This window comes from Aethalodelphis obliquidens, unplaced genomic scaffold (genome assembly GCF_003676395.1).
Source record: "Aethalodelphis obliquidens isolate GAN/ISIS:26980383/991018 unplaced genomic scaffold, ASM367639v1 scaffold89, whole genome shotgun sequence".
Classification (NCBI taxonomy): Eukaryota; Metazoa; Chordata; class Mammalia; order Artiodactyla; family Delphinidae; genus Aethalodelphis; species Aethalodelphis obliquidens.
In genome coordinates this window covers 3,806,182-3,834,179 of record NW_020838033.1, presented here as the reverse complement: position 1 = coordinate 3,834,179, position 27,998 = coordinate 3,806,182, and the positions used below count along the sequence as shown (strand labels likewise).

At 51.6% G+C, this 27,998-nt stretch overlaps 1 protein-coding gene across 2 annotated transcripts in view; it reads left to right on the top strand.

Moving 5' to 3' along the window:
• PLXDC1 (plexin domain containing 1) overlaps positions 1 to 27,998 on the top strand; it is a 63,955-nt gene that overhangs the window by 4,498 nt on the left and 31,459 nt on the right. For both annotated transcript variants that reach the window (XM_027094505.1, XM_027094504.1), the window contains exons 2-7: positions 2,918 to 3,099; positions 24,389 to 24,532; positions 24,824 to 24,893; positions 25,500 to 25,622; positions 26,239 to 26,357; positions 27,296 to 27,395. In XM_027094505.1, coding sequence (XP_026950306.1) covers positions 2,918 to 3,099; positions 24,389 to 24,532; positions 24,824 to 24,893; positions 25,500 to 25,622; positions 26,239 to 26,357; positions 27,296 to 27,395 — 738 coding nt within the window. The remainder of the gene's footprint in view (positions 1 to 2,917; positions 3,100 to 24,388; positions 24,533 to 24,823; positions 24,894 to 25,499; positions 25,623 to 26,238; positions 26,358 to 27,295; positions 27,396 to 27,998) is intronic.

Here is a 27,998-nt window from a genome sequence, read left to right as displayed (position 1 = left end):
CTTCCTCCCTCCCTCCCTCCCTCCCTTCCTCCCTCCTTCCTTCCTTCCATCGTCCATGTGTGTTTGATGAGCATCTGCTCTATGTCAGGCACCTAGAGCCTGTGGTGGCACAGGTAGCAGCAATATGTCAGGATCAGGGCTGGGACGGTGCATGTAGCATTTGGGGTGAGGGGCAGAAATGTCAGAGGAGGCACTGGGAAGAAGTGACATCTCATGAGACTTGAAGGATGAGCAAGAGCTCATCAGGAGAAAGATTTATTTATGGAGCAGAGTGATCTTTTTTAAAAAATTAATTAATTAATTTTTGACTGTGTTGGGTCTTCTTTGCTGCATGCGGGCTTTCTCTAGTTGAGGTGAGCAGGGGCTATTCTTCCCTGTGGTCCACGTGCGGTGGCTTCTCTTATTGCGGAGCACGAGCTCTAGGCACGTGGGCTTCCGTAGTTGTGGCACGCGGGCTCTAGAGCGCAGGCTCAAGTAGTTGTGGTGCACGCTCTGCGGCACGTGGGATCTTCCCGGACCAGGACTCGAACCTGTGTCCGCTGCATTGGCAGGCGGATTCTTAACCACTGCGCCACCAGGGAAGCCCCTCCTTGTTTAGAAAACCTTCTCATTTATTTTTCTTCCTTGATGCTCACGGTGGCCTGTGCCACAGGCATGATTGTCATCCCCATGTTCGTGATGAGGAAACTGAGGCTTAGAGCGGTAAACTGATGGGTCCAAGGTCACACAGGTTGTGGTGGCAGGTGTGCCCTCCCTGGCCCCAGCTCTGGCTAGGCCCCTCTCCCTGCCCTCTCCCCAGGCCTCAGGCCCCCACCACCCAGGCTCCCTCCTCTCTCGGTTGCAGGACTGTGATGCCTGCAGATCCCCAGCAACGCTTTCTGGGCCAGCTGAGCTCCTCTCCTTGCTCTGCACATGCTCCTTTCCTGTTCTGGTTCCTGCCCAGGCCTGAGGGCTGCTTGCAGGAGGACCCAGGGAGCTGGGCAGACCAGCCCAGCACAAGTAGTTCTGCCACCAGGGGCAGCTGTGGGCCCCACCCGAGAGCGGCAAGACAGCCCTGGCTTGGGGTCTGGGCCACAGGCAGGCTGCCTTCCCAGCACTGGGCTCAGGTCCATCTCAGCCAGTGGACATCTTGGGGAAGGGGTCTGGAGACCACCCTCTCTCCATCTTTTCCAGAGCATCTGGTTGCGATTAGGGGCAGGGGAGTGAGAGGGGGCCGGCAAGGATCCAGCAGGCACCAGCAGCCAAGAATGACTTAATTGGATAAAATGTCTAATGACAAACCAGAGCCCCACAGCAGGGTCCTGGCCCCGGTCCCAGGCCTGGTCCTGGGCAAGCCTTTTCTCAGCCTCTGTTCTGTTGGCTCCCAAGTTACCTCCAGTAAAGTGTCCTCAATTATGCAGTGATTGAGCACCTACTGTTTGCGAGGCACTGAGGATACACATTTACGGAAGGTGGGAGGGTCCTGTGGGAACTCAAGTCTACCAGGGAGACAGGCACAGTTAGACCACCAGCGGATGCTCTAGGAGAGAGGGCTACATCCAGGAGCTCTGGGGAGGGGGTGGGGCAGGTCGAGGTGGAGAAGGGCATCTGACACAGTGCAGGCCTGAAACTGATGGAGATCACAGGGAATGCCGCCTCCACCCGTCTGGTGGTCTGTGTCCCATATACACGTCCATAGTAGGTGTGGCAATTGGAGAGACCGTATAAGACACATCTTTGGGGGCATAAATCTTTCTGAAATGGAAAAGCATGGTTTCTGTGTCATTTGGAATAAATTTAATGACCTAGAGGGAACTGGAGAGAGCATCAAGTCAAGGAACGGCTGCTAGATGGCCTGTGTGCAGCCACTCTCCAATCCTGTGCCCGCAGCAGACATTGCTAATTGATCATGACAACCTTTCCTGCTAAACACAAATGGAACCTCAGAATTCTTCACAATTAGAGTGCTCCTGGCTGTCACTAATCGATTGGAGATGGCTTTTGAGATGAAATCTATTTGCCATCATTGATGGTGTCTAAGCTCCTTGTTTCATGGGGAAAGTGACTTGCCCAAGGTGTTTGAAGGTAGTGATGAGACTAAACAGAGGTCCCCGCTATGGAGACATCTTCAACTGTCACAACCTGGGAGGAGGTGCTACTGGCATCTAGAGGGTAGAGGCCAGGGATGCTGCTAAAAAATCCTGCAAAAAAAAAAAAAAAAAAAAAAAAAAAAAAAAAAAAATCCTGCAATGCATACGACAGTCCTCCACAACAAAGAATTATCCAGTCCAAAATGTCAGTAGTACCAAGGATGAGAAGCCCTGAACTAAAAGAACTCTGCTCTCTGGCTTCTAGTCCCTGGAAGGTGAGATTGTGTGCCACTTGTGGTAGAGAAATAGGGAACTGGTTTGGAATGTTCCAGAGCAATTGTTCTCACCCTTGTCTGCCGTGTAAGGTCCAGGTCTTCTCAAAAGCTCTCCGGGGGGTCATTTAAGGATCCACACGCACAGGCCACACCGCAGACCAATTATATCAGAATCTCTGGGGTGGAACTCAGACAGCAGGAATTTTTAAAACTCCCCAGATGATTCCAGTGAAGTTGAGAATAATCATCCCTTTGGGGGCAGATAAGGGAAACTTATCTCCATCCCTACCTGCTGTATGACCTTCTTTAACCTCTGTGAGCTGCTGATTCCTGTCTGCAAAATGGAGAGCATCATACCTACGGTGGAGGGCTGGAGTGAGGGCTAAAGTGTTTCCTGTGCAAAGTGTGTGGGTGGAGCTCAGTGCATGCTGGGTATCTCCTGCCCTGAATGTCAGTGTCCCCAGAGTCAATGACGGCATGGGAATCAGGGCTTCTGCAGAGTAAGCAGGCTGGTCCCCCTCCAGGGCCTTCATGCTGACTGTCAGGACTCAACTTTCTGTCCCGTTCTCCCAGGTCAGGATGCAGGCCGAGGCTCTGGAGCAGCCGTCCAGGGGACCACCGTGCAGGGCTGGAATCGGAGAGCCCGAGAGATCCCTGGCCAGGTGTCGGAGCCGGACAGGACTCAGCTGAGCCAGGACCTGGGTGGGGGCACCCTGGCCATTGACACACTGCCGGATAACGGGACCAGGGTGGTGGTAAGTGCTGGAGGGACATGGAGCGGGAGGGAATTGGCAGTGGGGGGGCCCCCAGGTGCCCCATGTACACTTGTCAGACACACGAGTGTATCCTTTGGGGTTGGGCCTGGACGTCGGTGTGGAGACAGGGCTCCCGGGAGAGGGGATGGAAGCGGGGTCAAGCCTGGGTCATAAGATCTTGGCATCTCAGAGCTTCATAGGCTTGCCTACCTCCTTGTGGACCCAGAGAGGTGAAGTGACTTGCTCAAGGATGCACAGCATGTCCACAGGGTTCCTGACACTGGACTCTTCCGCTTCTTAGGGCCTCCACTAGAAGCTGAATGAAGGTGGCATTATTAGTCACAGCCGGCTGCCAGCTCTGGCCCCACCCCGACCTCATTTCTGCACCATCTACAGACCATGTGGCTCCAGAGGGTTCATGGTACAGAGGCTCTGGTTGCTCAGCCTCTGGGGAGGGCGCTCCGAGTGGAGGAAGCAGTTAGGGTGATGCTGCAGGAGAAAACCTCCTCTGCCTGGGGCAGTTCTGGGGGTGGCAATACAGGGAGGAATTGGCCCCTTGTAGAGCTGGCCCTGCTCCCCAGCTGGCTACCTGGGAGGCTCATGGGGGCCTCTGTGTCTGTGGGAGAATCTGTAATCATATGTATGTCTGAGGGTTATTGTGTATTATGTACATTTGCCTGTGTGTCTGTCACCGTGAGCTGCTGTGTCTGAGATGAGTGTGTGTGTGTGTGTGTGTGTGTGAGACCGTGTGAGTGTGAATGTGCCCATGGCTGTGTGTGGAGGCGCGCACGGCTGCCGGTGAAGAGGATGGGTTCTCAGGATGCAGAAAAACTATGAAAAGAGAAACAACAAGAGGATGGGCTTCTTGGCATTTCTTTATTTTATGTTAGGAACTAATTTTTTAAATGCAAGAAGCGCATGCAGTCAAAAAGGCCAAATAGGGCTTCCCTGGTGGCGCAGCGGTTGAGAGTCCGCCTGCCGATGCAGGGGACACAGCCTCGTGCCCCGGTCCGGGAAGATCGCACGTGCCGCGGAGTGGCTGGGCCCGCGCGTCTGGAGCCTGTGCTCCGCAATGGGAGAGGCCACAACGGTGAGAGGCCCGCGTACCGCAAAAAAAAAAAAAAAAAGGCCAAATAGTGCTAAAATCAGAAAACAAAACACATCAGTCCGCCCCCCTCCTCCGGACCTGCCCACCCCTCTCTCAGAAGGTGTCACTTCGGGCACCTTCTCCTGGAGGTCATCTCCATATTTCTAAGTAATTTGCTTACACTGCTACCTGTCGATAAATCCATTTAGACATTATCTGTTGGTTGCCTGTTGTGTAGATGAAGAGTGCCTTTTATATGCCTTTTATCTACTCCCCCAAGCGGGGTTTCACGCTCTCAATACAACTGTTAAATCCATATGCTCTGCTTTTTATTGTAATCAGGTAAATATTGTTCACCACTAATCCAATCAGGGTAATATCACTGTTTACTTTCTTGCATCATTTTTGCCTTTCTTGCCCCCAATCCCCACCTACTTTCTTAGTTTTTTGTACTTACCATGGCTATATATTCTTTTTTTTTCTTAATTAATTAATTCTTGGCTGCACTGGGTCTCCGTTGCTGTGCGCGGGCTTTATCTAGTTGCAGCGAGCGGGGGCTACCCTTCATTGTGGTGTGCGGGCTTCTCATTGCAGTGGCTTCTCTTGTTGCGAAGCACAGGCTCGAGGCACGCGAGCTTCAGTAGTTGTGGCACGCAGGTTTAGTAGCTGTGGCTCGTGGGCTCTAGAGCGCAGGCTCAGTAGTTGTGGCGCACAGGCTTAGATGCTCTGCGGCATGTGGGATCTTCCTGGACCAGGGCTCGAACCTGTGTCCCCTGCGTTGGCAGGCGGATTCTTAACCACTGAGCCACCAGGGAAGTCCACTGCTATATAATCTTAAACATCCATTGGCCTTAAATATAATTTTTGGTGTGGCCAAACCTGTCAGTTTTTGTTTTTTGGGGTTTTTTTTTGGAAACCTCTCAGCCGTCGTCACCCTTCTCCAACCTGGCCGGGTGCTCGCCTGCCTGCCCACAGCCATCCCGGGACCTCCCTCTCCTTCATCCTGGAACTCCCTTATCTCTCTCCTTGCTGGGCACCCTGTTCTCTTGACCCTGTGTCTTTTCTTTCCCACTTCATTCCCTTGTTTTTTTTAGCTTTCTGAGAAAGGTTACAGAAGAGGAGAACTTGCACATCTGAAAACGCCTTTATTGTATCCTCACCCTTGATTGATGGTTTGGCTGAATATAGAATTCTATATTAAAAAGAATTTTCCTTCCCAAGTTTGCAGGCATCTCACATGGTCTTCTGGCTTCTGATGTCACTGTTGAGAGGTCTGATGCGCTTACGCCCGATCTCTGTAGATGCCTGCTTTCTCCGCCTCTGGAAGCTTTCAGGGGTGTTCCCTTAACCCCAGCATTCTGAAAGTGCCTGTTTGGGCTCTTTCTCTCTCACTGCGCTGGACACTTGATGGACTGTTTCAACCCAGAGACTTATATTCGCCAGTTCTGGAAGGTCTTCTTGTTTTATTGCTTTGATCATCTTTTCTCTATGTACTCTCCTGTTTCTACCACACCCCTCAATTAGATGTCCATCTCGGGGATTGATCCCCAAACTTTCTTCTCTCTTCTGTTTCTATCCCTTTGCATTTTTTGTTGTCTATTTGTTAGTTTGCTTGTAATTGTTGTTGTTGATCCACTTTCTGGGCGATATTCTCAACCTTATTTTCTTAACGTTACCGATTTTTTTTCTACTTTCATAGTTTTCATTTCCAAGAGCTGTTTATTCTTTTCTGATCATTTCTTAAAAACATAGTCTCCCATTGTTCTTGTGTCACGGATGTAATAGCTTCTCTCTCTAAGGATATTTTTAGAGTTTTAATATTTTTTCCTGCATCATTTCTTTTCTTCCTCCCTCCCTTCCTCCCTCCCTTCCTTCCTTCCTTCCTTCCTTCCTTCCTTCCTTCCTTCCTTCCTTCCTTCCTCCCTCCCTCCCTCCCTCCCTTTCTCTCTCTCTCTCTCTCTCTCTCTCTCTCTCTCTCTCTCTCTCTTTCTTTCTTTCCATTTAATGCAGGGACAATATACACAGGAGGGCCAGGTGTGGGCAGGGTGAAGGAAGAGAAGACGTTAGGAAAAGCTGCAGCAGGGAGCAGCTAAGACCTCTACACGTGAGCCTGAGCTGGCAGGGAGGGTGGGTCCCCAAAGCAGCAAGAGCTGTGATGCCTCTGCAGGAGGGGTGCTGGACAGGGGCTGTACCAGTGAGGGTGGGAGACGGACCAGGGCCAGCCTGCAGCCTGGTGCGGAGGGAGCAAGGTCATACACTCTCTGAACTCTCTCTCTTTCTGCATCATTTCTGTGACTTATCTTTCCTTTTACCTCGTCCTCAGCCATGGCTTGGCCCCATTACTGATCCTGTCTTTATTTAAAATGTTGATCTTTTGTTCATCATGGATTTTTCTGCATCAGTTTAACTAATTTGATTTTAAAATATATGGCATTAAAATATTCTCTTGATGACTGAGTCTGTAGGTGCCGCTTTTTAAATGTTTTTATTAAAAAAAATTTTATTGGAGTATAGTTGATTTACAATGTTGTGTTAGTTTTAGGTGTACAACGTAAGGATTCAGTTATACATATACCTATAGTCATTCTTTTTCAGATTCGTTTCCTATATAGGTTATTACAGAATATTGAGTACTATACAGTAGGTCCTTGTTGGTTATCTATTTTATATGTAGTAGTGTGTGTATGTTAATCCCAACCTCCTAATTTATCCCTCCCCTCCACATTTCCCCTTTGGTCACCATAAACTTGTTTTCGAAATCTGTGAGTCTGTTTCTGTTTTATAAATAAGTTCTTTTTGTTGGTGCCACTTTAACCGTTACACCCGAGGTCAGTGCCGCCCTCGCCTCACCCTAATCCCGCCATGCTGCCCTGTCTTCTCCATCCTGCAGAACCAAGGAGCTATGGTGAGTTGATGGAATGGAGGGCCAGGGCAGGAGAGGTACCCCAAGTAAGGGAACACTTGGAAACTCACCCTGTCCCCAGCCCCCAGCTTTGCTGGGCTACTGGTTAAAGAACTGGTATTTGCTCTGGGCCAGACACCATGGTCAGAGGGCCACGGTCCAGTCTGTGCAGAGAGGCCACTGCAGAAGAGAGCCACAGAGACGTGGCCTTCTGGAAGCAATTATCTGTGGGTGTTCAGAAAGGGCAGTGGGGATCGTTAAGAGCCAGTGTGGATTCAATAACCCCAGAGCTTAAAAAACAGCTCAGGGCTTCCCTGGTGGCGCAGTGGTTGAGAGTCCGCTTGCCCATGCAGGGGACATGGGTTTGTGCCCCGGTCCGGGAAGATCCCACGTGCCGCGGAGCGGCTGGGCCCTTGAGCCACGGCCGCTGAGCCTGTGCGTCCGGAGCCTGTTGCTCCGCAATGGGAGAGGCCACAACAGTGAGAGGACCGCATACCACAAAAAAAAAAAACAGCTCAAATTCTCGGGCTCCACCCTGGACTGATTGGCTGAGAAACACTGGAGCCTGGGAATCTGTTTCTTTAAAAGTCCCCCCATGTGATCCTGATGGCTCTCTAGGTGTGGGAACTTGGGAGCTGTAACATTTCAAACCAATTTTAAAATCGGTTGCCAAACTGAACACTGGAAGCTGAGGCTTTCTCAGGCACCATGTGGCTGGACTTGACCACAAGACTTCCACCATCCTGGGGGCTTTGTGGCCCCCTCAGTAGCCACACATTAAGAGTGCACGTGAAGAAGCAAGGCCACCCTGGCAGGAGGCCCCTCTGACTGCGCTAGGGGTGTCCCCAGCCCTGCCCAGAAGATTGGAGGATCAGACTTCTAGACCAGGCTTCTCCCTTAGCTGGAAGAGAGCTCAGAATGTCAGATTAGGAACCGGAAGGCTTCCTTGGCAGGCTGGTGGATAGCTGGCCTCAGGCCAGAGGAAACTATTGGGATAATTAGAAATCCTGGCACTTCTGTTTAGAATAAGGTGGGAGAGATGTGACTTAGCAGCAGTTCATGAGGAAAAGACTTGGGGCTCCTCACTGCCTGTGGGCTGGGATGAGTCAGGAGTGTGGAGTGGCTGCCACAGACGGAGGTGGGAAAGCCAGCTGTGTTCATGGAAACCCACGAAAACCCACAGAAACCCAGGGACCACGGTTGGGGCTCTGGGGATCCTGTGGGGTTTTTCTTGTCCTGACCACAGCTGAGGGGTTTGAACCCCCTTTCAAATGGCTTTCTAGAAACCAGAGTAGTCCAACGTGGTTGAAGGAGTTTGGGGTATTTAACCTGGTATAGAGAAGCTTCTAGATGTGGCTGTTTCCTAATAGCTGCAGGGCTGTGACTGGGGCAGAGGGAATAGACTATTTTCCTCCACAGGTCATATCCCTTCCTGCCCTGAATTATCTATTTATTTGTTTTTATTGCCTGTCTTTCCCTGAAACCGAGGCACCATGAGACCCAAGACTGTCTTAGCACTCTGTAGCCAGTGCCTGGTGCATGATGGGTGTTCCTCTTTTGAAGGAACAAAGGAAGTAGGGATTTCTCCATCTCCAGAGGCCTTGAAAGACAGGGTTGTTGAAGAGAAGAGGTTGTGCCTGGGGTGAGTTGTTGGACTTAGTGGCCTCAAAGGACCAAACTCTACTGACTCCCGGGTTCTCACACACATAAGAGAATGTCAGTGCTTATACATGCCATAGATGCCGGAACATGTGTGCACACACTGCGACCCGGGGGGGTCTCGTGCCAGAATCCTCAGAGGGGCCTGGGCTCCATTCCTACCCTGCCTTGAACCCATTAGGCCTTGCACTGAGCCGCAGTCAATGGGGCATGGTGACGACCGCCCCCTTCAGCACAGCCAGACCTCCACACCACCTGGGCTGTGCGCTCACCCTCCCCTGGATGGTGGGCCCCCTTGGTCCCTGCAGGTGCCCCGGGAAGGGGCCCAGAGACTGCTGCTTCTCCCGTGTCTCTGGTCAGCGTCTCTGAGAGCTGGGGTCTCTCTGGCCGAAGGAAACCCGATCTTGGCAGCAGAGGGCTGAGCAAGAGGGAAGTGGAAGGAAGGGGACATTTCAGCAAGTTTGATTTGCTCTGTTTCATAAAGTTTTCTTGGCTTTCAACAGTTTATCCATATCACAGTCTAATCTCTGCCAACAGGAACCAGGCTTTAGTTCCCTCTGCTCTGGGGCCGTTATCGAGGGGCTTCGGGCCTGGCAGGTAGGCTGCCATCCCCTTTGCCTCCCCCCCGCCCACCCCGGAGCCCCATCATCTCCCTTCTTTGTTCCTCAGTCCACCCTCCTGGCCCCAGCTTCCCTTCTGGCCCAGCTCCCTCACCTCAGCCCCTCTGCCCAGCCCCATCCCAGGCCTTCTCTGGCCCAGGCCCCTCTGACCATCTTCCCTTCTCGCCCCTCTGGCCCAACCCCATCTTCCTAGTCCCTTCTGCCCAGCACTTCCTGCCTGGCGACCTCGCCACAATGCTCCTTCCAACTCAGACCCTCTTGCTTTGGAGGCATCCAGGCTGCGCTCCCAGGATGAGCTGGCAGGCCCCTGGTCAGAGCCATCTCCTTGGATTTTATTCCCACGCCCACTCTACCACCACATCCCTGTGGAAATAGGATTCTTGTCCGGACTTAAGCTTTCCAGAGATTTTTCCACCAAGACCAGTCCTGAGGCCCTGGGAACACTGGAAATTTTGTGGGCGAGGGAGGGATTGGGGAAAGCCATAGTGCTAAGCTAGAAATCCGGGAAGAACCACTGTTTATTCTCCAGGAGGCTGAAGGCGGATGTCTTCAAGCCTGGGGATTTCCAAATCCAAATTAAAGGTTTTCTTGGTTCTGTGGTTCATGTCTGGGTCACAGTTTGGGAGGAACCAAGTTGAAGAGCAGTCAGATTTGGAGGTTCACACCCTAATAGAACAGGTTCACACCCTAATAGAAAATTCTGACTCCCCTCCTCTTACCCCAGTCTTCCTCCTGGCCCAGCTTCCCTGAATTCCTCTCCTCTCTGGCCCAAGCAAAACTTCCCAGCTCATCCAACCGCCATGGCAGGCCCAGGAATGCTGAGGGACCACACAGTGGGATAGGAACCACATCATCCAAGACAGTTGGGCAGCGAGAGGAACAAGTGAGTGCAATGCCCTCCTGGTTTCTACACCCTCCCAAAGGAGGCAGTTCCCAAAAGGAGACCTTCAGAAGGGCCTAGGGGAGACGGGACAGACAGACTTGTAGGATCGACACATGAAGAGCCCCAAGCGCTGCTCATGGAAGAACCCGGCCATGGCAGTGCGGGCGCTGAGGGGAAAGGATGAGGTGACAAGGCTGTGAGGGGAAGACTTCTGGGGGTTGAGGGGGAGATGGGTGGAGGGAAAGTCGTGAGCTGAATTTTGAAGCGACAAACAATAAGAGATTTTGTGAGAAGAATGGGTGTCCAGGGAGGTGGGAGGTGGAGTCCAGACGTCCAGTCTTCAGCACTGTGGAAAGGGTCCCGCAGTCTTGGCCTTCCATCCGGCACGTACCAGCTGCTGACCTTGGGCTGGACACTTAAACCCTCAGTTAATGAACCTGGCGTTTCAAGCCCCTACTAGCTTCAGATTTCCCAAATAGGGGAGGGTAGGTACTGATCTTCCTGGGTTGAGACTCGAGAGCAAAATGCGAGGCATGTGATGGGTTCTCAGTCCCGGTGGTCTCCCTTGCCCGGCTCGGTGAGCGTGCCACAGCGCCCTCTGCTGGCTGCTCAGGCCCAGGCGGTCTGTCTCCCACGCAGGTCCCTTTGGTTGACCTTTTCCTTTTCCTTCCGCAGGCTGGTTGTTTGGTTGGTTGGTTGGTTGATTTTCTTTCTTGTTGAGGTGGGAGTCACGTAACAAAAAATTAACCATTTTAAAGTGAAGTGTATTTAATATACCCACAATGTTGTGCAACCATCACCTCTATCGAGTTCCAAAACATTTTCACCACCTCAAAAGGAAATCTTGGACCTTTCAGGCTGTTGCACCCCATCCCTCACCCCCTTCAGTCCCCGGTTATCACCAATCTATGTTCTATTTCTATGAATTTACCTGTTCTGGATAGTTCATATATGAATGAAATATCATATATGACCTTTTGTGTCTGGTTTCTTTCACCTGGCATAATGTTTTCAAGGCTCATCCATTTTATGGCTGAATAATATTTTCCATGGTACGGATATACCACAGCTATGTTCATCTATTCATTTGTTGATAGACATCTGAGTTTCTTCCTTTTGGTTCTTGTGAATAGTGCTACTGTGAACATGTGTATGTGTATGTGTTTGAGTACCTATTTTCAGCTCTTTGGGGGTATACCTAGGAGTGGAATTGCTGAGTCATAGGGTAAGTCTATGTTTAACTCGGAGGAACTTTCAAACTGTTTTCCACAGTGACTGAAACATATTACATTCCCACCAGCAATGTATGAGGGTTCCCATTTTGCTGCATCTTTGCCAACACTTGTTATTTTCCTTTTTTTTTTTTTTTTTTTTTTAATTATAGCATCCTGGTGGATGTGAGCTGGTATCTCATTGTGGTTTTGCTTTGTAGTTTCCCTAATCACTAATGATGTTGAGCATCTTTTCATGTGCTTGTCGGCCATTTGTATATCTTCTTTGGAGAAATGTCTACTTAAGTCCTTTGCCCATTTAAAAAATTGGACTGTTTGTCTTGGGAAAATTTCTTTCTTTCTTTTTTTTTATAATTTTTTTCCCTTATTTTTTTGCCTGCGTCGGGTCTTAGTTGCAGCACACGGGATCTTCCTTCGTTGAGGCATGCGGGATCTTCGTTGCGGCGCTCGGGCTTCTCCCTAGTTGTGGTGCATGGGTTAGTTGCCCCGCAGCATGTGGGATCTTAGTTCCCGACCAGGGATTGAACCCTCATCTCCTGCATTGGAAGGTGGATTCTTTACCACTGGACTACCAGGGAAGTCCCGGGAAATTTTCTTTTCTTTCTTTTTTTTTTTTTTAAATTTTTTGCCCACACCACGCTGCTTGCAGGATCTTAGTTCCCCGACCGGGTGTCAAACACGTGCCTCCTTGCAGTGGAAGCATGGAGTCCTAACTACTAGACCGCCAGGGAATTCCCTTGTCTTGGGAAAATTTCTTAACCCCTCTGAGCTCATTTCTTCATTGTCAAATGGCGATGCTATATTGTCTAAGTGTACTTGCAAAGGTGTCATACAGTAATCTACATAAAGGCGCCCAGGGTTGGAAATGATAAACATTAGCTGACTCTGAATTAGGCTGTGGTCAAGGTGACCAACCATCTCAGTTTTCCCAGGATGGTCCTGATTTTGGCATTGAACCCCTCAATCTCAGGTACGTCGGGACAGTTGGTCATCTTACTCTGGTCCCAATATGGTAGATAGTGTGTATCTTTGCCATGTCATCACTCTAAACCTCAGTTTCCTCATCTGTAAGGTGGGACTGAGAATGCCTCATAGAGTTGTTATAAAAATCGGTTGAACTAATTGGTTGAAAAGTTAACCAGAAAGGTCTCGGAAAAAAAGGGTAGTGCTTTTTCCCCCAGATCTTAGCTGGAAGTACAAAAATGGGATCCCAGCAACAAAAGAGGATTTCCTGGCCTTGAAGCTTCGGGGGCTACCCTTCATATCCTCACGACTCCTCAACGTATGGTGGGAGCTTGTTAGAAATGCAGGTCAGGCCCCTCAGACCTGCAGTATCAGGATCTAATTCCCAGGTGATTTGTATGCACATTAAAGATTGAGAAGTTCTGCTTCATATCCAAGGCTTTGAAGCAGGGGAAATAATCCGGGACATGGCAAGTGTATCAACAAATTTATCACAGTAGTATTTAAAAATAGAAAAATAGAGCATAAAAGCTGGAAACTACCAAGTGCCCAACAGTAAGGAAAAAGTTAATAAAATTGTGGGTTTTCTTCTGAGTAGATGGCCATGACGCCTTTACAAATGATGGTTAAAAGACCATGTTCAGGGCTTCCCTGGTGGCGCAGTGGTTGAGAGTCCACCTGCCAACGCAGGGGACACGGGTTCGTGCCCCGGGCCGGGAAGATCCCACATGCCGCAGAGCGGCTGGGCCCATGAGCCATGGCCGCTGAGCCTGCACGTCTGGAGCCTGTGCTCCACAACGGGAGAGACCACAACAGTGAGAGGCCCGCGTACCGCAAAAAAAAAAAAAAAAAAAAAAGACCATGTTCAACATCAAAAACTGCTTCAGATATCATGAAACATGACAGAAGCAGTCCACACAACTGGATAGTCGGCAGGATTATAACCACGTGAAATTACATTCATAGGAAAAAGACTAGAAGGAAATATGGCAGAACAGGACAAGGTGAGAGATGGGGTGGCCTGTTTTTGTCTTTCCTTATTTCCTAATTCTCTGTGGTTATATGATATATATTGATGCTATCAAAATCTCTGGTTGACTGATATCCTCCAAAAGCCCACACGTAGAATCAGTGTCAGGATAAGATGCTTCTTTTCCTTCCATGAAGCGTGAGGGGTATTAAAAAATGCTTTGTCTAGAGAGCCAGCTCACACGCTCTTTCCAAGCCTGGTCCAAATCCCCACTCCCAGGACCTTCTCAGGTCAGCCTCACCCACCCTGACACCTCTTTACCCCAGGCCCTCAGCACCATGCAAATACCCCTTTGTCTAGGCTGGGTCCCTCCCTTCCCGGGTTAGTCCAGGGGGACCTGTTTTCCGCACTTCTGTGATGACAAGTGTTCCAGGTGGTTTATTTCAGCCTGAGGCGTAAATACCTCCAGAGGGTAGATGGAGGTCATCATGTGGATGAATGAGGTAAGGGAACTAAAGGAGCCCTTCCTGAGCGGTGGCCTCACTCTGTGGCCTTATATTTCATCCACCCAACTACCCCAGGAGGCAGGTGTTTCTAATACTATCTGGGAACAGAGAGGTGAAGTGCTTGCCCAAGGTTGCACAGCTAGTGAGTGGCACAGCCAGGACAAGAACCCAGGTCTTTCTGTCCTTGGAGTCTTCAGAAACCAAAATGAGTGATGCGTTGGTCCAGACAGAGGGTGCTTCTTAACCAGCGCTCTTCAAGCTTTACTGTGCAAGATAATCCCCTACGAAGCTTGCTCAAATGCGGATTTTGACCCAGCAGGTTTCGGGTTGGGCCCTGGATTCTGCATTTCTGCTGAGCTCCCAGGTGATGCTGATGCCGCTGGTCTCTGGGCCAGACTCTGAGTAGCAGGGATCTAGGAAACATTCCTACTGGCCTTGTAAAGCCTCCTAGAACGGTGGAGGCGGGGAATAGGATGCCCGTTCCCCCAGCATTCCCCTCAGCATGTCCTGGGTAGGATTCAGCTTCCTGGCGTGCCATTCTAACCGGCACGGCTGGCCAGACCTCTCCAATAGGCCCTGCAGGATGCCCTTGGTTGCTCGCCCCGGCATTTCCACTTGCCAGTTGGCTGGCAGGTGATGGGCTGACGGTGACAGCTTAGCCAGAGTTCCTGTCCAGAAACGTCTTGAGCCCAGCCAAGGTAAATGCTGCCCTGCTGTCAGAAATGGAGTGCCTGGCAGGCTCTGGGCATGAATAATTGAGGCAGAAGAGACGTTGTAACAGCAGGTGCTGAAGAGGGGGCTGGGGATGGTTTTGAGGAGGCAGCCTCCACAATCAAGACCTTTCCTGGAAAGGTCCAACAGAATCATGCTAATAGCTCCCACGTTTCAAACACCTACTGCGGACCAGGCACTGGGCTAAGAGCTTTATGTTGCTATGTTTTGTCTAATCCTTTCAAGAGCTCTGCAAGAAAGGTTACTGATGAGGGAACTGATGCTCAGAGAGGAGAGGGATGTTTTGCACCAACTATTACGTAGTGGAGCTAGTTTTTGAACTTGGGTCTGCTAACTCCACAGCCCCTGCCCTTGATCCTAAAGCAGCGGTTTTCAAGTTGCACTCCACGGAACCCTAAGGGTTCCCAGAGGTGCTTCACGGGCTGCTGTAGGATGGAGGGTGGTGGGGAAGGAAGAAGCACAGCAGGCTGGGCTCCAGGCCCTTCTCCTTCCTTCCCCCCGAGTGGCCTTACTTTGATGTGATTTATGTATTGCGCCTCCATGGAAGTTTAATTGGAAGAAAGGATTTCATGGTCAAAAATGTTTGAAAGCCACATCATTCTGCCTACCAAAATGAATGTGGTTTATCGACTGGGGTTTCTTGCAGGCATTTCAAAGAAACATAGTTCCCTTTGGCGGACTTGCCAAATGGTCTGGCTCGTGCTAAGCTCCCTGACCCTCTGTAATGTCAGGTCACCCTATCTCAGCTTCTAGCCTCCAGTCCACAGTGCCTGGAGGGCTGCCCTCTGGGTTATCAGGACTGCCCCACAGACAGCAGGTCAGATGCGGTGACATCTGTGAATTGGGTGAATTCCTCAGGCAAGTTCACTGCCGGGCGCGGCCTCGAAGTCCTTTTCAAGAGACATATCTATATGGAATATGTGAAGAAGGCTTCGAATTGACTGGGCTTAGGATACAGTTTCAGCTGTTGTAAAAAATGGCCAACTGACAAGGTACTTAGACGTGAAGGAGGTTTATTCCTCTCTCACATGTAATAGTGTGAGCATAAGTAAGCAGGAGTTGATGTAGTGTCTCTATGGTGTTAGGGAGCCAGATCCCCTCTACAACATGTGCCTCGCATGTTGTGGTCCAAAATGGCTGTTTCTGCTCCCACCATCACATCTGCGTCCCAAACAATGAGAACTGGGCAAGGTGAGAGTCCCCCAGTTCCTACTGAGGACAGTCATTCTGCTCATCTTCCACTGGCCAGGCATAGTCATGTCTCCTAGCTGTAAGGAGGGCTGGGAAACGTAGTCTAGCTCAGTGCCCACGTGCCTAACTAAAACTGGAAGATTCTGCTACTAGAGGAAGAAGGGGAGAGTGGTTATTGGGAGACAGTTATCAGTCTCTGCTGTGTGTGGACTTTGCCTTCAAAACTGCGGGTGCCGGTGGCAGCATGATCAGGGACCTGCAGTGGCAGACGGGAAGCACCCCCAAGGTTGTTGACTTCCAAGCCACCGCCAAGTCAAGAAGCCAGTGGTGATTGACTTTGTAGAAGAAAAAACATGGTGGTTAGTGTGTTGCCAGGAAAAAATTCTCCCAGAAATTTGGTTTCTCATTTCTCTCTTCCCATGCAGATTCTCACTGTCTGTGCTGGTGAAGGACTATCTGTGGTATCCCTGGAGGTACTTCCCCTGATCACCCCGTGAGAAAGACTCATTAGGGCTCTTTTGGGTCCGAGGAGCCATTCCAGCTGTCTCAGGGGACAGGTTTATAGATACGGTGCAGAGACCTGTCACGGGATCGAAGGGCTGGAGATGAAGGACAGCCTGACCTTAGGGACCTGGAAAGCTGTCAGGAACCAGGGCTGCTTTCTCTGTCTTTCGACACCCTCCTCAATTCTGTCTCTTTATTACTCACCCAGCATTTATATATTTATTTATTATAAATTTATTTATTTATTTTTGGCTGTGTTGGGTCTTTTTAAAAATGATTTATTAATTTATTTATTTTTGGCTGCATTGGGTCTTCGTTGCTGCGCGTGGGCTTTCTCTAGTTGCAGCAAGCGGGGGTGGGGCTGCTCTTCGATGGGGTGCATGGACTTCTCGTTGCAGTGGCTTCTCTTGTTGTGGAGCACAGGCTCTAGGCATGCAGACTTCAGTAGTTGTGGCTTGTGGGCTCTAGAGTGCAGGCTCAGTAGATGTAGCGCATGGACTTAGTTGCTCCGTGGTATGTGGGATCTTCCCGGACCAGGGCTCGAACCCGTGTCCCCTGTATTTGCAGGCAGATTTTTTTTTTTTTTTGGCAGGCAGATTTTTAACCACTGTGCCACCAGGAAAGACCCCAGCATATATTTATTGAAGCCGGATGTGAGGGCTGGCTTCCTTCTCGTTTCTGTGGACCAGCAGTCACACTCAGGACAAAGCCCTGATGACACCAGAGGCCCCGTGTTCCACACTTGCTGCCCTGCTGGACTCTCAGTCACATGATCGAGTACTCTTCCTCCGAGTTTGAGGAGGTGGAGCCAGGGTTTCCTTCCATGGCCTGAGAGCATCTCCCGTGTTAGCTTCGCTTCCTCGGAGAAGTGAAGCTAACACTTCCTCCTCCTTCCTCCTCCTTCCCTCCCTCCCTCCTCCCTTCCTTCCTCCTTTGACAGAGAACTGTTTTTCTTTCCCCTTCCCTGCATCCCAAACTCCTCCTACTCTGCCCCACTTGGGACAGGAATACAGCCCAACTGACATGCTTCAAGCCTCAAGTGCAGCAATTCAGGTCTTCTGACTGGAAGGACCTCCTAAGGTGATGATACGGGCATTTCAGGAAAAGAAGACGGGGAGTTGGAGGTGCATTCCTTTGGGCAGGATGTCCCAGCTATGGGAGTGATTTCCACGGACTTGGATTCCCAGAGGAGGCAGCTGCTTCCTTCACACGTGGCTTGTGTGTCACCTGCCATCAGTGCTGGGGGAGGATGCTGTCCTTATTGGCATCACACAGCACATTGTCAGCACAGTCTCCGGCACCATCAGCTGTGGGGTCCTGGTGACTGCACCCATTCAACAAGCAGGTCCCTAATACCCACCATGTGCCAGGTGCCAGCCCTGCGCTGGGAAGGTGCTAGGGGTGAGGAGGGGATTGGGACACGGTCCCTGAACTCTGTGCTCCAGAAAGGATCCACTCTGGTTCTTCTGATGTGAGACGTTTTAACCAATCACTAATAAGCAGCCCAAGTCGCCTTCCAGTGGGGCGGTCACTTAAAGACCCGAGAAACAGTGGACAGAGGAAAAGTCACTGCCTTTGAGTGAGACTGGCCTGGTTTCAGAGAGTTATGTGGGCCTCGGTTTCCCCACTTATAAAACGGGACTCATGGTAGCACTCATCTCCCAGGGTTGTCATGCACAACTGTCGCAGATCTGCAAAGGCCAACTTCCCTTCTCTTTCCTCCCATTTTCCCAAGCACCTCACCGCCCCCCCCCAACCCCTGAGGGCTTCGTTCTTCGCCCTGCCCAGGAGTGACCCCAGCTCCAAATTGTCCCCTCCTCTCTAAGCTGCAGTTTGGCCTCACCCATCACCATGGAGCCTCCCTAGGCCGGGGCTTGGAATAGATACCGCTCCCGGCTTCACTGTCCTGGGGATAAGCAGTCACCCCATGCCAGGAGAGGTGGTCTGTTGGGGCCTGTCGGGGACCTGCATGGCGCTGCCCCCTGAGGCAGTCCTTCCCCTGGCAGGCCAGCTGCACCTGGCACTTTTGAGGCCAGAAGCAGAGCCTCAGCCTCACCCACCTGGCCTGAGCAGGGGACCCATAGGTACGGAGGCCCGTGCTCACCCGGGGATCTGCTGACACATTGGAGAGAGTGTGTGCCTGGGAGTTAGAGGCAGCAACTCGTTTAGTTTCTGACTCTCCTAGAGTCAGCATGGTTGAAGACTTTTTGTCAGTTAAGAGGTGCCGTTGGAGGGCTCCTTGGGAACTCAAAGAATGAGACAGGTCTGTCCCAGGATCCCCTAACAGCACACAGCCTGGCTCCGCAGCGGAGCGGCACCGGCTGGGGCTGTGGACCGTTTGTCCTTCATGGACCAAGAACTCACAGCAATGGGCTAACTGTCCCCAGCCACCCCACCCTTTGCCTCTTAGATGAGGCAGCAAGAGACGTGTTAACGTCTGTTTGGGTTTCACAGCTGCAGAGCGTGGCTTCTGTGCAGGGACCCTCATGTCCAGTGCTTGGAGGTTTGATGGACGCTCTGACCAGGCGAGTCCCAGGCATCAGGTGATGGAAACAGGACCCCTTTCCAAGCCTCCAAGCAGCAGTTTTAAACATTGGCCTCCTCTCAGGTTCCTAGGTGGGAGCTGTATTGACTCCCACTGTACCTGACAGTACCTGTTCCCCATGAGCTGCTGTCCTGCTTTGTTTGGTAATACCATCCCATCCTGGTCACTAGAATGCATGGTGGTAGCAATAAAACAAAGGACGAGAAGGCTTTCAACAAACTGTGCTTTGAACGGTCCTGCTCTGAAACTATGAATGGTCATTCATTTATTATCATTTAAACACCATAGGAAGAAGCTGACCTTACCCGTGGGGAAGTTATGGTCTTACAGGAAAGGCAAGTGTGGACAAAACAAATGTAAAAGTCAAGTCAAGGGAACTCCCCGGCGGCCCAGTGGTTAGGACTCTGCGCTTTCACTGCCGAGGGCCTGGGTTCAATCCCTGGTTGGGGAATTAAGATCCTACACGCTGCACAACACAGCCAAAAAAAAAAAAAAAAAAGGCAAGTCAGTCATCACAAGTGTACAACACATTGAGAGGGAGAAGGCTGAGGTGCAACGAGAGTGTAACGGGGGCATCAGGAAGGACCACTGAGCTGAGGTCTGAAGGACAGAGAAGAGTCAGCTTCTGAACTGCATGAGAAAGAGGTTTGGAGATACAGGAAGTACCAAGGTCCTGAGACAGACAAGCACTTGGTGATTTCAGGAATTGAGAGAAGCCCAACAGGGCTGGAGCATGGAGAGCAAGGGGGAAGGTAGAGGTGGGGAGTTGGGGCCAGACTGCTATGCGTCAGGAAGAATTCAGGTTTGCGTATAACAGAGTGCTGAATCCGAGGACTTAACGAGCATCCCTCCAGGGACCTAGGTTCTGTCTAACTCTCCACTCCACTAGCGTTAGGAGGTGGCTCTTGTCCTTATGCTCACAAGATGGCTGTTGAAGCTGCAGTCATCACATCTGCATTCCAGGCAGGAATAAGGAGAAGGGCAAGGGCAAGAGGGACAAGCAGTCAAATTTGCTTGCTACAAAATCAATGTGCTATTAATAAAAAAGAGGGGTAATGAATATTGGGTAAGCAGTGTCTAGAGTTGGCCCCACAGAGCCTTGTAGGTCATGGTGAGGAGCGTGGCCTTCAATCTGAGTACAGCTGGGAAGCCGCAGAATGTTCTAAACATGGCGGTGACATGAAAGGGGAAACATTCAGCGTTGCCCCACTGGAGGCAGAGCAACACACACCTGTGTATTAGCCTCCTAGGGCTGCCATGACAAAATATCACAAACTTGGTGGCCTAAGACAATAGAAATTTACTGTCTCACAGTTTCGGAGGCCAGAAGTCTGAATCGAGGTGTCAGCAAGGCCACGCTCACTCTGAAGCCTAGGGAAGAATCCTTCCTTGACTATTCCTAGTTTCTGGTGGTCCCTGGTCATCCTTGGTGTTTCATGGTTTGTAAACTGCATCACTCCAATCGCTGCCTCTATTGTCACATGGCCTTCTTCCCTGTGTCCCCTCTGTGTCTCTGTATCTAAATCTCCCTCTCCTTTCTTTTACTAGGACACCTGTAGTCGGGCTCACCCTAATCCAGTATGACCTCATCTTAATTACATTTGCAAAGACTCTCTTTCCATATAAGGTCACATTCAAGGTATGGGGGCGGTTAGGACTTGAACAAAGCTTTTTGCAGGACACAGTTAAACCTTCTGTGCGTTCAAAAGGACTAGAGTGCCACCTAGACGCTACTTTGCTCTGTTGGTCACTCACGTCCCCCTCCCCGACAGGTCATAATAAGACAGCCTAGGAATTAGAGAGGCAGGTTTACTTCCAAAATTTTGACTGTGCCAGGCACCGGTCCCTCTTTCTTCTCCTATAAAAGGGCAAAAGGAAGGTTCTGGACTCCCAGAACAGGCCTCGCCTCACCTTGGCAAACACTCCCCAGGCATCAAGGATTCAGGGACCTTGAGCCCTGGGTGCAGAGGTGATCTTGCCTGTCCCTGTGTGTCAGGGGCTCAGAGTTGGGGGTTGGGAGTGGCGGTGGCGGTGGGAGTAGACATTTAAAGGATGGGCTGAATAGCATCTAAACTTGGTTTCCTTTCTTCAGGCAAAAGTTTAGGCTGACGGATGCCCTTTAATAAACCACTCCTTGGTTGGAGCTAGTGGAGAGAAGAGTTGAGCTGTAGCCACGGCTGTGGCACGTGGTTGCAGCTGAACCTAAACTGGCTTCGGCGCTGGAGTCCTGCAGACTGTCAGATGCACAGTGTTGGTCAGGGCCCCCTGTTGTTTTTGCTTTGAGGTGGATTAAAAACTGCTCACCATGTGACTCCCAGGAAGCAGGCTGTGGGCCCTCAGACTCTTCTCTTGGGCACCTTTGTTCACATGTCTTTGCATGAGTTTGTGTGCAAGGGGCTTTGTTTCTTGGCCGGTGATTTTTTTTTTGTTTTTAATTGAAGTAAAGTTGATTTACAATGTTGTGTTAATTTCTGCTGTGCAGCAAAGTGATTCAGTTATACATACATGTGCATTCTTTTTTATATTCTTTTCCATTACGGTTTATCTCAGGATATTGAATAGAGTTTCCTGTGCCATACAGTAGGACCTTGTTGTTTATCCATTCTATATATAATAGTTTGTATCTGCTAATCACAAACTCCCACATCCCTCCCACACCTCCCCTCACCCTTGGCAACCACAAGTCTGTTCTCTATGTCTGTGAGTCTGTTTCTGTTTTGTAGACAGGTTCATTTGTGTCATATTTTAGATTCCATATATTAGTCATATCATGTGGTATTTGTCTTTCTCTTTTTTAAAAATATATTTACTTATTTTTGGCTGCGTTGGGTCTTCACTGCTGTGCACTGGCTTTCTCTAGTTGTGACGGGCGGGGGCTACTCTTCGTCGCGGTGCGCGGGCTTCTCATTGCAGTGGCTTCCCTTGTTGCAGAGCACGGACTCTAGGCGTGCAGGCTTCAGTAGTTGTGGCTCGTGGGCTTTGTTGCTCTGCGTCATGTGGGATCTTCCCGGACCAGGGCTCGAACCCGTGTGCCCTGCATTGGCAGGCAGATTTTTAACCACTGCGCCACCCGGGAAGCCCTGTCTTTCTCTTTCTGACTTACTTCACTTGGCATGATAATCTCTAGTTGCATCCATGTTGCTACAAATGGCATTATTTCATGCTTTTTTATGGCTGAGTAGTAGTCCATTGTATATATGTACCACATCTTTATCCATTCATCGGTAGATGGACATTTAGGTTGTTTCCATGTCTTGGCTGTTGTAAATAGTGCTGCTATGAACATAGGGGTGTGTGTATCTTTTTGAAGTATAGTTTCGTCTGGATATATGCCCAGGAATGGGATTGCTGGATCATATGGTAATTCTGTTTTTAGTTTTCTGAGGGACCTCCATACTGTTTTCAATAGTGGTGGCAGGTAATTTTTTTGGTTGGTTTTTTTTTTGGTCAAGGTGGGGACCCCAGCAGAGATGGACGGAGATAGGAGAGATGGAGACCCAGGGAGAAAAGACGTGGCATCTGGTCTCTTGTGGGGCAGGGGAGAAGCAGAAGGTGAAGGGGCCGCTTTCCTGAGGGAAGCTGTGAGCTCAGGGCATAAGCACAGTTGCCCCGGTGCCCAGGGGCAAACTGGGGGGCAGCGGTTCCTCCTCTGGGCATCTTCTGGGACCCCAGGGTAAGTGACTGTGACAGCAAGGGGAGGCAGCATCCTTGGCAGGGGCACCCCAGAGGTGGTGGCATCAGGGTGACCCCCTCAGGTGGCTTCATGAGTAATTTCAGAAAGCCAGCAAGCATGGGCCCATGTGACTCTCACAGACTGCACCCATGAGTCAGCCCTGGAGGACTCCTGTGGACGGTGGAGGTCCTCACGGGGCAAGTCGGGGGAGGAGATCAATAAGAAGGTGATGTTTAAGCTGTGCATTGAAGAAGTAGGAATCTGCCACGGGGAGAAAGCAAGGTCATTCTAGGCAGGAGGACCAGCGTGTGCAAAGGCATGAGTGACCACTGGTGGCCTCAGACTGTCGGGGGGTCAGTCTGGTGAGTGGGTGTACAAGGAGGCACAGGCGAAGGAGAGGGAGAGAGAAGTGAAGCTAGAGAGAAGGTGGGGCTGGCTCACGGTGAGACCTCGTACGTGAGGCTGCGGTTTGGATTTTGTCTCGAGGGCAGTGGGAGCCCCCGATGGCTTGTGAGCAGCGGGCTGTGGCCTCGTATGTGTTTTAGGTTTGTTTAGATTTGTTTGATGTCCGTGCTAAGGATGGGTGGAGGGGCCGGCAGTCTAGAGGCTGGAGGGGAGGCACCAGGCAGTGGCAGTGGGAAATCTACCCCCAGCCCCATGTTTCTCCTGCTCGTCTTCCCCCAGCCCTGCCCCGACCCCAGGTCCCCAGAGTGTGTCACTCGTCAGAAGAGCAGAGTCTGTCTCCGGCGGGTGGAGAGAGCAGGCATCCCTCAGCCCTGCTCGTGCTGGGCCCAGGGCAAGGGCTGGCTGGGCAGCTGGCAGCTTGGCAGGGAGAACATGGTCGGCTCTGCTGTGTCTGCGGCCACTGCAGCCTGACAGCCTGATTGATGACCCGCCAGGGCTCCGCACGAGTCAGCAGCTCCACTTCTGTGGCAGCGGCCGAGTGGACCTGCCCACTCTGCCTCTTCTCCTCCTACGGCTGGTGGCTGGTACTCCCGGATGGGCTGAAATGCTTTGACATTGCCTCCTCCCTGGGCTCTTCCGTACCTTCTGCTGACCATGTCCAGCCTCCTTTAAATCCTGCCCCTAAATGCTCCTGTACAGGCAGGCTTTACAGAGTTAACCCCCAGCCCTCTGGGTTCTGGCTTGTTCTTTTATTTTGTCCCCATCAGGCACATAGTAAAGCTTAAAAATACGACTTGAAGGCATCATTGCCGCTTCTCTCCCGTCTCTCAAGCCTTTAGTGACTGACATGGGCCCTGTCTTATCTCTCTGCTGGAGGGTCTGTGTCTGTGTATTCTGTTTGTATAAGTCCCACCTGCTCCATCAGACTAGCAATGCCCCAAGATCAACATCTTTAGACTGGTGGCTTCTGAATCCAGTTTTTTCTTCTCCCCTAAACTGGGTGCTCCCCAGGGAAGGGGGCTATGTCTCCCCCTCAGTCTGGGAGCTCCCTGAAGACAAGGGCTCTGTTTGGGGCTGCCTTGCCTGTTGCTCCCTCACCTCCCAAGTTGAGCTGTGCCTTGGGTGTGTTCTGCGGGGGACTCAGGGGCTGTAGGAGAAGCCTCCTGGCCTGTCTTGGGGATGGCAGGGTGGAGCATGGCTACAGCAGGTATGGATTTAGCTGGGGCCAGAGCTGTTGGGGGCATGGCTAGGGAGCAGGTACTGAGCTCTCCGGGGCCAAAGGGCTCCCAGGCCTAAACCAGCTCTGGGCCACGGTCTGCCCCCCTGGGAGGGCCATGAATTCTTGTATCCAGACTCTGTGGTTCTTGGCATCCTGATTCCTCATGCCTCCTGTGGGCTCTGTCTTGGATAACGACAGGAGGACAACCACAGCTACTATGTGTCCCGTCTCTATGGTCCCAGCGAGCCCCGCAGCCGGGAGTTGTGGGTGGACGTGGCCAAGGCCAACCAGAGCCAAGTGAAAGTTCACCGAATTCTCTCCAACACCCACCGGCAGGCTTCGGTGAGTGCCCCAGTCCCTGGCAACGCTGCCCTGGGCTGGGAGGCTGGGGGCCAACCCGCCACACCTGGTCAGTGGGCATGGCTTGTGGCCTGAGGTCTGTGGTCTGGGAAGTGCTTTCCAGGGGACCCTGGGGGGCTTTGCCAGAGTTGGAGCGCCCTCCTGTGGTACTGCCCTGGACATGCCTGTGCCCACCCCCCCACCAGTCCCATCCAGATAAGCATGGGGCAGTGTGGATGCCCAGCCCTCTGGCCTGCAGGTTGGCCCATGCTGATTCTCTCCCATCCCCTGCAGAGAGTGGTCTTGTCCTTTGATTTCCCTTTCTACGGGCATCCTCTGCGGCAGATCACCATAGCAACCGGAGGTAAGGCCTTGTCTGTGGGACTGGGAGAGGGTGTGGAGATTTCAGCCAGAACTTGGGACCTATCTGGGAAGGTTCCCTGGAGACCGGGTTTTACAGATGGACTGGGGAGGGTCCCACATGTGGCTCTCTTGGGACCCCACTCCCAGGAGAGAGGTCATCAGTGTTTCAGCCCAGCTTCCTCACATCAACTGACTTGCTTGTGTGTGTGTGTGTATGTCTGTGTGTGTGTGTTTTTCTCTCCCTCTGGGTCTGTGCAGGCCACTGTGGGCAGTCCCTTGGCCCCTGTGCTTCTGAGTCTGTAAGTGAGAGGGAGGAGACTGCACTGAGAGCCTGCTTCCTGGGACCAGGCTTCCAGTTGATATGAGGAGCCTGTCTTTGATTCCTGTGCACTTTCCAAGGGACAGAGAGAGGTGGGAGGGGCAGAGAGAACCTTCTGCTCTGGGGCCCTTTAGCTCCATACATGCTAGACCCATGCCCACTATGTGAGGCTGCTGGACGGAGGTCCAAGACGCACTTCCAGCCCCGTCTACACTGCTCTTTCCTGCACGAGGAAGCAACCCCTCTGGGCCATCTCTGATGATTTGTCTACACTTCTTCCCACCCCAGGCTTCATCTTCATGGGTGATGTGGTCCATCGGATGCTCACGGCTACTCAGTACGTGGCTCCTCTGATGGCCAACTTCAACCCTGGCCGCTCCGACAACTCCACAGTTGCTTACTTTGACAATGGTGAGATCAGAGCTCAGAGTTTAAGTCACCCAGCTCCAGGGCTCCCTTGGTCCAGCCCGTTTAGAGGAGCCCAAGTCCCAGACAGGGCAAGGGACTTGCCCACAGTCACACAGCAAGACAGCCACCCTAACGTTCTGTGTTCATTTTCCTCACCTGTAAGATGGGGACAAAAATGCCTGCTACCTGATGAGATAATGAAATGAAAGCGCTTGGCTCTTAGTAGAGGTGAAATAAGTATCAGAGACCTTTACTGTTTCTTATTCCCACCAGGTTGTCCCTTGAACACCTACCTTCCACCCCGGGAGAACAGTTGTTTCTCCTATTTCTTCTCCTTTTCATCTCAAGGGGTCAGGATAGGCAAGAAGGAAAGGGCGTGCTTGGGGTTGGAGATGGTCAATGACAGTACCTGGTTGGGGGTGGGGAAGCTGAAGAAGGGTTTTCTGGTTCCTCTTCAGCTTGGAAGTCAGGCTGTCTGTGGGCTGCCCAGCTCCTGCCTCCTGCCCCATCATCCCTAAGGAAGCCAAGCTGTGGCCCATCCACATTGGCCGCCGTTTCCACAGGGCCCTGCTCCCCTCACTGTCTCCCTGTCCAGCCAGGTCTCTGCTCTCCTCACCAGGGACAGTCTTTGTTGTTCAGTGGGACCACGTCTACCTCCAGGACCGGGAGGACAGGGGCAGCTTCACCTTCCAGGCAGCTCTGCACCAAGATGGCCGCATTGTATTCGGCTACAAAGAGGTGAGTGGGCCCAGCTGCAGAGACGGCCTTTCTTTCATTCAGCAGTTATCTGTCGAGATCCTCCAATGTGCCAGACATAGGGCGTGGTGCCGGGGATACGGCAGTTAATAAGATGGCTGACGGCCCTACTTTTGTGGAGCTGAGAGTCTGGCTGGAGGGATAGGTGTTAATTGTGGGGACAAGTATAGAATTGCCACTGTGACAAGTGCTCCTAAATGGAGATGCCAGGAAAGCCTTTCACGGGGCTCTTTACCTGAACAGGGGTCAGGGAAGGCTCTCCTGAGGAAAAGAATTGAAATCTGCAGAATGGGTAGGAGCTAAGGAAGCAAAGAAATGAAGTGTGCTCCAGGAGCGAGAAAACACATGCTCTGTGGCAGGACAGAGCATGGCCGGTAGAAACCTCTGCAAGAAGGCAGCCTGGCCGGAGGGGAGAGAGTGAGGGCAAGAAGGGGGGCGCAGGGGGACAACCGGATTTGCCTTTGAAAAGGATGCTCTGGTTTCAGAGTGGAGAGCAGAGGGCTGGGGCTCAGAGGGGATGCTGGGAGATGATATGGGAGACAGGTGATGCCAGCCTGGGGTAGGGAGGGGGCGATGGAGAGAACTGGATAGATTTGAGAGCCAGTTAGCAAGCTAATGTATTAGAGATGTATTAGACGGAGGAGGAGGGAAATGAAGGGGGGTGCGAACTGAGGGTGACTCCCAGGTCTCTGGCCTGCATGGAGGCACCATTCACAGAGAGGGAGAAAAGAAAAAGGAAATGTGTTTGGAGATAGTGTGGGGAAGACTTGGAATTTGGATGGGGCCCCATTGGGTTTGAGATGTCTGAGTCCTCCAAGAGGCAAGGCCCAGCAGGCAGATGGGTCTGGAGCTTGGAGGGGAAGTCTAGGCTGGCCCAAGAGCGTTTGGGGGGTAGACAGAGCCTCTTCTTCCCACTGCAGATCCCTATGCCCGTCCTGGAAATCAGCTCGTCCCAGCACCCCGTCAAAGCAGGCCTGTCAGATGCCTTCATGATTCTCAATCCATCCCCGGACGTACCAGGTGAGTCCCCAGGGATCCACAGAGATCCCTGGATGAGGCTGGACTCAGCTCAGACTGAGCCAGGTTGGCAGGGGCAATGGCAGTGACAGGGAGTGGAGGGGTGGTGGAGAGTTGAGTGGGAACTGAGGGAAGAAAAGGGGCAGAATGAGTTCCAACTTTTCTTCGTTCAAGCAGAGGAACCGGTTTTTCCAATAAAATCTCCAGGGGGAGGGACTGCTCTGGTGTCGGAGGGGGAGGAGAGCCAGGGCCCTTCCACTCAGCACACCCTCTATTTAGAAAATCTCCAAAGACACCAAATTAGGGTTTATGAGTCCTCCCAGAACATAACCATAATTGCTTCCCCACCCCCAGTTGATAGAAGGGGCATCCCAGGGGGTTTCAGGAGACAGGAAAATTAGGTTTCTCTCCTGTCCCTGACCCCATCTTCCAATTCCCCTGCCTGGAGGCAACCAGGGCTCCCAGGGTATTTCTAGGGCTACAAGCCTTCAGGTAAGTATACGTACGTATATTTAACACCAAAGATGTCATATGATGTCCTCTGTTCTGCTCCTGAACAAAGTATATCTTGCCCATCATTCTGCATCACCATGGCTGTGTGATAGC